The sequence below is a fragment of the Thunnus maccoyii genome, chromosome 4 (genome assembly GCF_910596095.1).
Source record: "Thunnus maccoyii chromosome 4, fThuMac1.1, whole genome shotgun sequence".
NCBI classification, from domain to species: Eukaryota; Metazoa; Chordata; class Actinopteri; order Scombriformes; family Scombridae; genus Thunnus; species Thunnus maccoyii.
The window spans coordinates 32115914-32127945 of record NC_056536.1 but is presented as its reverse complement, the minus strand read 5'-3'; the positions used below and the strand labels follow the sequence as shown (position 1 = coordinate 32127945).

The 12032-nt window shown below is 40.1% G+C and overlaps 1 protein-coding gene across 1 annotated transcript in view; it reads left to right on the top strand.

Moving 5' to 3' along the window:
* sypa (synaptophysin a) overlaps positions 1-9350 on the top strand; it is a 28124-nt gene extending 18774 nt beyond the window's left edge. Inside the window, exons 3-8 of the mRNA XM_042410215.1 lie at positions 1521-1645; positions 2980-3178; positions 3255-3446; positions 5666-5881; positions 7624-7704; positions 9265-9350. Coding sequence (XP_042266149.1) covers positions 1521-1645; positions 2980-3178; positions 3255-3446; positions 5666-5881; positions 7624-7689 — 798 coding nt within the window. The 3' untranslated portion in view covers positions 7690-7704; positions 9265-9350. The remainder of the gene's footprint in view (positions 1-1520; positions 1646-2979; positions 3179-3254; positions 3447-5665; positions 5882-7623; positions 7705-9264) is intronic.
* Positions 9351-12032: the final 2682 nt, after the last annotated feature.

Genomic DNA, 12032 nt, shown 5'->3' with positions numbered 1-12032 from the left:
TGCTCTGAAAATGTTCTCAAATGTTCCCAAAATGTTCAAACCTTTCTGAGAATATTTTTAAGGTGATAAAAATATAAAACAGAAATCCGTCTGTTACATTTCCAAAATGTTTTCCAAATTGTAGGAAAAACTCTTCTGAGAACATTCTGAAATGTTCCCAAAATGTTAGTTTTTTTCCAAAACACGCTGAGAACATTCTGAAGACCAGAACAACAGAAATCCTAATGTTGACAATACTTTAAAAATATTCCTAAAAGTTCTTAAAGAATTCCCAAAAATCTTTCACAAAAGGATTTTTAATATTTTCAGAAATTGTTCTGAAAATTTTCCCAAAACGCTCTGAAAATTCCCAAAATACACTGACATTTTAGCTTTGTATGGTGTGTTCTGCGTGTTTGTTTTTTTGTTTTGTTTTTTTGGGGGGGGTTGTTGTTTTTTGTTTTTTTGTTTTTTGCTTTGTACTGTTTGTTGTTGTGCTGTTGTATGTTTTGATATTAGCTTCAAGCTAACGCCGGCGCAGTGCATCTTTAATGTTTAAAACTGCACACTGTCCCAATCAATAAATCAAATCAAATCAAAACCTTTCTAAGAACATTTTTAAGGTGATACAGTGAAAAACAGAAATCCTTCTGTTAACAACATTTTCAGATGATGTTCTAAAAACATTCTCAAAAATCTAATCTTTCAGGAAAGTCATCATAACTTGCTCTTCAGATGTCCCCAAAATGTACTGAGAGCAATTTTAATGTGCTACTATACAACAGAAATCAGAGATGCTGGTTCAAACCCCCATAAAAACTGCTGAAGTACCTTTTACCCTCACAAACACACACACGACTCTGCCCATGAGCAAGGCACACTGAGCTGAAAAAGACTGAACATGATTCACTCTAGAGGCTCAATAAACACACACAGTGAGCAGATGGTCACAGTCAGACTCACTGTCCGATCCCTGCTGTGTGTGTGTGTGTGTGTGTGTGTGTGGGCGTGACCTCTCTAAGCTGGTTGCTCAGCAGTGATGATGATGATGATGATGATGATGATGATATCATCATTAAAGCAGGAGCAAACAGAGCTGTGTTGCTGAGCGAGGCACTGGGTTGTGAGTTTGATTCCTCTGATACTGATTTAAGTCTGTTCTACTTTGTACTTTGAGAAATAAAAAAAAGTTTTGTCCTTGATTTTGGCGGACGACTAAGAATACTACAATACCCATGAGCCTCGGCCGCCGTTGCTATGGAGAAGAAGTCAGTCAGAGGTCTGAATCAGAGCATAATGAATTCAAAACGCTTTGCAGCTTAAGTTTTAAACAAAATGCCTCCATAGCTGCTGAATTAAATAAAAAAAATATCTTTCAACGTTACAGTCTTTTTAGTGCCTCTTTTTGTTACTATGCCTCCTTTGGTTTCCTTTTACAACACTGCTGTGACTCATAATATATATTTTTAACTATGATAAGATGTTTTTTAAGAGTCTCTGCAGTATTACTTAATTCTTTTTTTTTATTTCTTCTCCTCAAGTTCTTCGCCATCTTTGCCTTCTCCACCTGCGGCAGTTATTCTGGGATGTTCCGGGTGGCGGTGGAGTGTAAGAACCGGACGGACAGCGACCTGAGCATTGAGGTGGAGTTTGAGTATCCATTCAGGTCAGTACGACAAGAAAAAAACCATCTCCCCTGATACTGATTCTGACTTTTAGACTGAAGCTGCTGTATGATGAACAGAATACAGAATACAGACTAACACAAACACAAACACAGACACAAATGGAGGCAGATGAGGACTCACTCTGTTCAGCACATGTTGAGGTGAAAATGATTCATACTAAGTTAAATGTTGCATTTGTCCTAAACTTTACGACTCACTGAATAAACAGACAGCAGAAGCAAAACAAGGAGAGAAAATGAAGTTTTAATGTGTGGTGATCCAGATTTAAAAGAGTAAAGTAAAAGTACAAAGACAGCAATGTAAAAAACTGCAGTACAAGTAAAAGTCCTGCAAAAAAAATCCTACTACAGTAAAAGTACATAAGTATTATGAGCTTGATGTAGTTAAAGTATTGCAGTAAAAGTAGTGGTTTGGTCCCTCTGACTGATATATTATTATATATGACATCATTAGATTATTAATAGTGAAGCATCAGTGTTAGAGCAGCATGTAACTGTTGTAGCTGCTGGAGGTGGAGCTAGTTTACACTACTTTATATACAGTTAGCTAGTTTAGTCCAGTGGTTCCCAACCTAGGGGTCGGGCCCCTCCAAAGGGTCAGCAGATAAATCTGAGGGGTCGTGAGATGATTAATGGGAGAGGAAAGAAGAAAAAACAAAGTTCTGATACACAAATCTGTTTTCAGTTTTTGGATTTTTTCTCTAACATGCCAAGAAACACTGAAATGTTCCAGCAAAGTCAGCAAAGAAGAAGACTGCAAGCTACTAAACATGGATGTTGACAATGCATTTAAGATGGATGTATTATAAAGAACTGAATACGGCACTACAAGATGGTGCCCTATTCATTCCTATGAAAGTGGCCCAGTTGCGCAGAAAAAAATCATCTTTCTGCTATAAAAAATATCCAGATGTGTCTCATGCTTCCATGTTTTTGGACCAATAGAGCATGCTCAGTAGAGTTCAGGACATCTCAAACTGCCAGGCTCAGCAGCTGTAAAGCTTTTAGATGTTCTTAAACTAAGCTGTGTTTACATGAATGTTAGCAGACTATATCACCGTTAATCTCACATTACCTATGTTTTGGAGGTTCTCTGTCATGATATAATTTTCTGGACAAGTTTAAATTTTTTGGGGCTGTTGAAGTCATTAGAATTCATCCTGAGAAGAACAGGAATTTCTGTTTATCCGTCCAGCAGTTGTTGACATATTTTTGAGTTGAACCAACAGACTGAGAGAATTCACCATCCTTAGCCTCAAACTGCTAATGTGGCTAAAAAAACTTCACACTCTTCCCTTCTTCCTCTCTCTCAGACTCCACCAGGTGTATTTCGATGCCCCGACCTGTAGTAGCGGGAACAAGGAGCGTCTCTTCCTGGTTGGCGACTACTCTTCCTCGGCCGAGTTCTTTGTCACCATCGGCGTCTTTGCCTTCCTCTACTCCACAGCAGCTCTCAGCATCTACATCTTCTTCTTTGAAAAGTACAAGGAGAACAACAAGGGCCCACTGATTGTAAGTTCTTTGACCTAAAAACTGCTGCTGACAGGTGACCTCTGGGAAATATCACTCATAAACTGTGTGTGTTTAGGACCTGGGGGTGACCGGGGTGTTTGCCTTCATGTGGCTGGTGAGTTCGGCGGCCTGGGCTAAAGGTTTGTCCGACGTGAAGACGGCGACCGATCCGGACGGAGTGATCACTCTGATCTCTGCCTGCGATGTTGAGGAGAACCGCTGCCGTGAAGTCCACGATCCAGTCATGTCTGGACTCAACACCTCTGTGGTAAGACCTTCACTGGGCCTGACACCTCTGCAGGTCAGGACAACATTTCTGACCTCTGAAGAAGTCATCAAGCAGACAAGACCCTCACACTAGTCTGGGTGTCATTCAAAATTTTTGGACACTAGTGCCAATATCTGAGTTTAGGTACAGATACTAAAAACAAGTTATAAGGTATAAGTAAGTTAGTGATACTGCACAACAGATGCCAGAGTTCTTAAATATAAAATGTTGACTAAACGCAAGCAGCTGTACAAGAACAACAGCATCAATATGTTTGTGAAGATTCTCAGTCATCCGGGACTTTAGATTCCTGAAGACATTTCAATCTGATGAGAGACGAATCAAGAATCTAAATCAAGTCAAGTTGCTCTCGACCTAGCCTTTCTGGAGACAGCATCGATTGTTTCAGCAAACACCCAATGACGAAAACCTCAGTCGGTTGTAGGTATTATGACTCTTGAAAAAGCATCAGACTTTGACAACAGAAACTGCTGTTCACCTCCTGTTTCCTACCACCAGTCAACATTGGTTAATTGTGATCACTGCCCAATCTTAACAGTCATTCCAGGGCTTAAACGTGACCACAGTTTAATTTGTCACAGTGGTTTGTGACAGTTTTAGAAGAAGCTAACAATTGTCCTGCTGGGACTTCACATCAATTACAAACAATGCATTTTGTCATTTAACAGGGATTTAAATCAGGAACTATCTGATCAAAGGTGACAAGATTACGAGTCTGACCGACATTTTGAGCCTTTCTTTTCTTTTTACTTGATAGTTTTTGATATACTACACTATGAACCGAGGATGGGGAGAAGGACATGTGGGCCATCTTGCTTAGCCTTCCACCACCAGGAACTGAACCTGGATAAGTGATTGATAATGGCAGGATGGATGGATGGTGTTACAGACACATGTCAGACAGTACCAAAAAAGCACTGAGGTCCAATACAAAGCACTACACCTTGGAAAACACATGGAGATGACCTATACCATATCTCAGGTCAACATCTCCTAGTCCACCTCAGTTCTGGGTAATTTCGTAGGTCAGTTAGTAGAGCTAATAGAGGAGGATGGAAAATGGATCAAAACATCCACAGAAAGCGACTGAAATGTGTCCATAGCACCATCCATTTATTTTCTGCTGCTTATCTAGGTCCAGGTCATGATAGCAGCAGCTTGGCAAAGTAGCCCAAACATCTGTCTCCCAGTCCAGTTCTTCCAGCTCCTTCTGAAGGATCCCGAAGTGTTCCCAAATTAGACAAGATATATTATCTCTCCAGTGTGTTTAGGGTCTGCCACTCATGCCCAGAAGATCTCAACAAGGAGGCATCCAGAAAGCATCCTGATCAGACACCTGAGCCACCTCATCTGACGCCTTTTAATGTGAAGTAGCAGCAATTGTCTTCTGAAGTCCTTCCAGATGTTTGAGCTCTGAGTCTTTAAGGCTGAGCCCAGACACTTCAAAAGGAAACTCATTTTAGTCATCTGTATCAATGATCTCCTATACACCTGTCGATCTCATGCTTTGTCTTACCCTCACTCCGGACCAAGAGATATTTTAATTCATTCACATGTGGCAGCTTCCAACCACAGTTTTCTAGCAGAGTACCACAGCCTCAGACATCAGTCCATAGGATAAAGCACTAAAAATTGTCAAGTATCAAAAGTGGGAAACAAATGTCTGGCCAGATTCATAATTTTGATTTCCAATTCCACCAAACACACCGAACTCTCTCCAAACGGCTTCAGGAAGAATCTGGAAGAATCTCTTTTATTGGCCTGAGTATGAAAAAGACTGACCTGAACCAGAATCACGGTGGATTAGTACATCTGAGATCTGGTTTAGTCAGCTCTTTGTGATTTTTGAGGGGTAGGGCTGGTTATCAAACTTCACAACATTGTTTTGGTACCAACCATAAAGTGTCCATGGCAACAAGCATTGAAAGCATCTGGTCAGATTCATTACTTATTCTGTGTTCAGATGGTTCCTGATTTTAATCTTAATGTTGCTGGTTTTAGAATATATTTCTGGCTCTTCTATGACTGCTTGTGTTTAGGAACGATTAACACTTGACAACTATGGCTCCTTTTGTTGGATGACAGAAAGTATTTTGCATACAAATGATGTTTATATTTTTAAAAAGGACTGTTTTGGTATCTGTATCTATCCAAACTGAAAATCAAATAAGAATTTCCTTCATCTTCTCCTCTTCCAGGCGTTTGGTTTTATTAACCTGATCCTGTGGGCGGGAAACCTCTGGTTCGTCTTTAAGGAGACAGGAATCATTGCCCCCTTCATGCGAGCTCCACCTCCTCAGGATAAACCTGCTGCACCAGATGCTTACGGCCAGCAGGGGGCGTATGAACAAGACCCGTATGCCAGCAACCAGGGAGGCTACCAACCCGACTACAATCAGCAAGGATACAACCAGGTGATCAGCCTCAACCTGCTACCTGCTGTTAATTAATACTCACAAGAAAATCAACACCAGGTAACTTCAGCTCAGAGCAGGAGTTCCAACAACCTGACTGTGATTGGCCAGTTGGATTTGGGTGTGGCTTTGGAGTGGTTAAAAACAGTCCAAGGCTCACGCTGGCAATCTTAACCAACCAACAGATATTGGCTTGGATACATGTTTAGCCTAGCGTAGCACAAGACAAATGAAGAAGCATGGAGAACCTGCTAGCCTAGCTCCATAGAGACTTCATCTCCACCTGGTATTAACCTATGATCTGTATCTGATACGTTGTCTGATCACAGGCCTTTACATTTACATCTGGTATGCATTCTTCTTCTGCTCTGCTGCATCTCACCTCTATTCAAGAAGGCTTTTTCATATTTACTCTTATTACTATTTTCTTTATGTTGTGTGTTCTGTTATTAATACTGTAGCACTTTGAGTTTCACTATGAATGAAAGGTGCAGTACAAATTAAATGTATTATTACTATTTTTATTATTATTATCTTGATTCTAAGGGTTCTCAAGGGATTTTTAGTAGTCATTAAAGAGGTGCCAGGGTTTCTGAGGGGGTTCCAGGGGTCTTCTAGGAGGACCTAAATGTTTCAAAGGTCTTCAAAGACGTTGAAAGAGTCTATTTTTCTGTGCGAGTTCCCAGGGTGCTTAGCAAGATGACTGGAGGTTTCTGAGGGGTACACATGATGTTCTGATCACAGTTTTCTTGGGGATCCAGTGGTCCTTAAGGGGGTCAACTCGAAAAGGCCTAGGGCTTCATTACAAGGTTCTGGTTGAGTTTCCGAACCCCAATGGCCCTCCAAAAAGCACTCCCCAAGCTCACTGCGCAGACAGAGGTAGCAGACCTGTCAGCAAACATGCGTCTTAAGGCCCCTTCACAGTGTGTGATTTTGGACTGTCTGAGACAAAGGTTGACAATTGTGAGAGAAATGTGGTGAAATCTTTTGATGTCAGTCCAAAACTGCGTCCTAGATTCTAGTGCTACAATTCACCACACATTCATCTCACAATCTGACAGCCTCATATTGATATCCACAGTCTGACACTGACTGGGACCAAGATTTTATCATAGGCATCTCGCACAATGTGACATGCAATAAACTTATAAGATCGTTGTTGTCACACAGTCTAGAGGTGGCTTTAAGTCAAGGAAAGAGATGTGTGATATTCTTGAGGTACTGTTATGACATACCAGGTGAAGGTAATGTGACCGAAGAAGACAGCCGAATGCATCCTTGTCTAGCTGTGCTAACTACACCAACGTTACTTAACCTGTAAGATGGTAATAAGAGTCAGTGGAGAAGCTTGTTAGCTATAATGCTAGCTAAGCTATAACCTTGTCAGTCATGTGACAGCAGGAAAAGGTGCATTCAAGTGAACTTATTGAAAAATACAACAACTCAAACTGTAAAACTAGAGAAGGTAGTGGATCAGCCCTGGAACAACTTAACGACAAAAAAATGTTTAAAAGAAACATTTCACTGCTTCCCAAAGGTCACAGTTTGACTTATGTTTGTTGTAATTTGCCTTGTATCATTTCCTGTTCCTGTTAAAAATAGTCAGGTATAATAATTTTCTGTATACTGACTGCCAGAATAACATACTACCTACGTATAGGTACATACAGTAGTGTATACTGTATAGTACTAGTATGTAGTGTTTCTGTGTGTCATGCTGTTTGCTGTTGTCTTTCCTCCAGGATGCAGAGTACGGTCAGGGCTACGGCCAGCAGGGGGCGCCAACCTCCTTCTCCAATCAGATGTGAACTGACAGGAAGATGGTGAGTCACACTGGAAGTTGAAGTTAAGGTCACTGCCTGATTGGTCCATTACATTTGATGAAAATGAATTAAATAATTTAACTGACTTTAAAGAGATAAACCAACAATGAATTGGTCTACTAACAAGTATTGTGATATCTCTTTTTCTTCTGTTCCTCAGAGCTCCAAAAACTATTAATACTCATCAATGAGTCACATAGTTGCACCGGGTGACATGTTCCTTCATTACTATGAACCAACACACCAAGTTTATTTTGACTCAGTCCCACACACACCATCCTGCAGCCAGAAATACTCACTAGAGCACCAAATGTTGATTCATCCACCGCTGAAAATAGTCCTCAACAAATGCACTATTTCCTCCTGTTTGTTTGATAAACACTACAGTGACCAGCTGTTGTAGGGTATTACTGAGCCTTTATTAAACATGAAACTATATATTTGTGAGGTGTTTTTAAAGATCTTCAGTTGGAGCAATGGGCTTGGAGTTGGGAGACACAGACAGAGTAGGGAAGGAGGAAAGTATCAAGTCTGATTCTGCACATGAGAATTGTTAACTAACAGGAAAATATAAAGTAAGACAAGCCTGTAAGTGTTTAATTGGTGCAGGACATCCAAAAAGCTATAGACCAAATTGTCCCCACCAGATAAATATTCATATTTTTGTCAACCCCCTGACTTTTCTCCTGTGCCACCATCAGGACAAATTGAACCAATAACTTGGTCCTGTAGTATCAATAAACTCATTATAACGTCCATTTCCACAGCACCGTTTGCATGAGTACAAAAACAGTCATGTCATACTCACCACTCTGCTGAAAACACTTTCTCGGTTTAATGACAATACTGATCGCATCACTTCTACTTTGCTGTTTTTTCCACTTTCACTTTAAGCTACCGTCACTGAAACTGAACACTTCCTGCAGATGTTTCACAGTAAAAAAGGTCCGGGTATCATCGGATAATTCGTAATTCATTTGTAATTCAAAAACCAAAAAAACGGTAAATCTCTTATTTGTTTCAAAACAAAAAAAAAAAAAAAAAAAATTTTTGGTGTCAGAATCAAATAACGAAAAACCAATCAAACCCGGCCCGTTTTTGGTTTTTGCAGATTCGTTTTATTGTTGGATTGAATATCGTTTTCACCATAGCAACGGTTGCTGAGGATCATGGGTAGGCTAATGTAGTTTTTTGGTTTTTGAATTACAAATGAATTACGAATTATCCGATGATACCTGGACCAAAAAATCTTCCAGCAGCTCAAAGGGAATAATCCCTCCCTTTAGTGGAAGGCCTTTAATGTGAAACATCTGCAGGAAGTGTTGACAACAACCGAAAAAACAACAAAGTAGAAAAGACAGACTGTTTTAGTACTAATTGAATAAGTGCTGTTGAAATAGACATTATACTGAATTTACCAGGTGAGACATTATAGTACAGGTGGTTCCACCCCTGTCGGTGGGTTTTTTTTATTAAAGACCAACCTTTTTTTTTTAAATTATAAAATCCTTTTTCAGTTTGCACTTTTTCCTGATTTTTCTGTCCCCGTTTCTTTCACAGAAAATGTCGGAGTGAACCAACAGTGGGTCGCCTGCAACCTACCCACAATGCAACACTCCTGTCTGTCTGCAAAGTTAACGGGGTGGGTGGGGTGGGTGGGAGGTTTTTGGGGAGGGAGAAGAAGGTTGAAAGAGGGGAGAGGGGTGAAGTTTAGATGTTCACTATAATGAATCGATGTGTAAATGATAAAAAAAAAGAGTTATAAATAATAAATCCACAACTTGAACGAAGCACCAAAAGAACAACAACAACGACAAACAATTAAACAACGCTGACAAATAGAAACTTCTGAATCAAGTGATGATGTTGATAAGAGTTATTCATATTAAAATACATAATATGTGGAGAGAATGTATGTTTGTGTTGTATAGATATCACTTTGAACAGATATATATAATATAGACTGAACTGTTTCTTCATGTTTCCTATTGAACCTAATGATCTGCCCCGCCCCCTTGGTATGCCCCGCCCCCACCAATTAGCAGACCAGATTCCCGTCGGCCCGCCATGAAGCCGTTCAGACTGGGTTCAGACAAATCAGATCCAAACCAGATTCAAACTGGATTCGAACCTAACAAACGTGCATCCACCAACATCACCTCCCAGCTGTTTCGCTGTTTGTCTTGCTGCATGTAAATATCAACACAGGAAGTGATGTCATTCTGGAGATGCCGTAAAAAACCCAGTGTGGACTCTGGCTTCATGGTGACGCCGGCTGGAAACTGGATCCGAAATGGCTCCTCCGTCATTACAGTTTGCACTGTTTGTGTGTTTGATTAATGGGCTCAGCTGGAGCTTCTTTCTGCTGTCTATTACATTCCTGTCGCTCCTCTCGGAGACGAGACGCTGCGCAAATGTCCCTCTGAATGATTGTAACATCTGGGGTTTCCTAAACAACAGATGAGATGATTCTACTGGTTTCTACTGCGGTTTGTTTTACTTCAACATATTTCCAGCCACTCTGATGGAATCTGATAACAGAAAATGATCCAAAATCCATTAAAAGTAACCATCAGGTCTTTCTGTCGCTTGTCACCTGGTAACCCTGGAAACCATTCTGGGAAACTGCATCAGAGACGGTTTGGTTTCTAGTGGAAAAAAATCTGTTTCCATCACACTTTGTTGACTTTTCCACCTCATACAAGCGTCCAAACTTTTTGTGATATTTCGACTTTTTTTTCCTTGAATTTTCCAGCGTTTCCACTCATGTTTTTTTATGCACAATTTGAAAAAGCACATTAAAAAAAAACAGTGGATGGAAACCCACCTCGAGCCACTTTCTTGCTAAATTCGGAACTTTTGATGGACGAGATGTTTGCAGCTGCAGTTGTTGTAAGTCAACTCAAAGAAATAACTCTTAAATCATCATGTTTCTTTGAAGTTAAATCCTGCTAACATGAACATTATGTCACACTAAATAATGAAGAGAAACTAAACGGAAACCCGAGGAGCCTCTGTATGCTTCCTTTAGAGAGGAACCTTAAAAAAGAAGCTTCCTGTGTGTCCTACCACCTTAAAATTTAACCTTCCTACCTCCTAAACCAGATGAATAAAATCTTCAGATGGACATTTCTGTCGGCTAAAGAGTGTTGCTGTTTTTTTTTAATTTGTCTATTTCTCGGCTCTCAGCCAATCAGCAGCGGGTGTGAGCTGTTTTTGTAAAAGTCTTTCCGGAAAGTTCTGGGTCTGAAAAAAAAAAGGGACAAAAAAAAACAAAAAACTTGATGCTTCTTCTTTGGTTGTTTTTTTTTTTTGTTTGTTTGTTTGTTTGTTTGTTTTTTTGAAAAGTGAAAGCTGTTTTTAGCGTTGGTATCTTCCTCCGCATGGTGATGTGTTTTCTGCTCGTGTTGTACAGTAACTGATGATCAGTGTGATTCTACTTCCTGTTCTCCTGTACAAGTGTGTGTGTGTGTGCGTGTGTGTATGTGTGTGTGTGTATGTGTGTGTGTGCTTGTGTGAATGTGTGTGTGTTGACTTTCATTGCCCGTCATTAATTAATTAATTCATTAATTCTATTTTTTCTTTTATCTCTCTTCTCTTTTACCATTCTCTTCTTCCTCCTCTTTCTTCTTTCTCCTCCTCCTCACCTCTCTTCCATCTTTTCCTCAGTCACTTCTTCCCTTCCTCCTCCTCCTCCTCTCTATTTCTTCCTCTCTGTCGTTCTTCTTCTTCTTCTTCTTGTCGTTCTTCTCGTGACTCTCCCTCCGGCTCTGTGATGTAACTTCCTGTGTGACGATATTCTACTCAGCATCAGTAACCATGGCGACGGTGTTGACAGTGGTGATGATAATGATGATAATGTGTGTGTGACTTGTTGCTATGGAGACGTCCCCCCCTCCCCCTCCCCATCCCTCCCCCCTCCCCCCTGCTGTGTTAATTCAGTGGAAAGTTTCAATAAACAACAAACTCGTCTGATTCTGTTTCTGTTCATGACGACGGAGAGGAGTGAAGGAGTGAATGAAAGGATGAATGGAAGGATGAATGAGAATGAAAACAAACAATAAGACAACAAATAAAAAAATAAGGAATGAATGAATGTATAAATAAATCAAAGAGCAAATGATCACATGAATGAATAAACAAATGAACAAACAAATAGAAACATGAATGAAGAGATGAATGAATGACTGTGGGAAGATGGTGAAATATTTTTGAACAAGTGAATGAACAAAATGAAAGTGTGAATTAAACAAATTCACTACTGAATGACTGTATGAACAGACAAATCCAAAAAAACATCCATGACCAAATAATTGAACAAATGGATG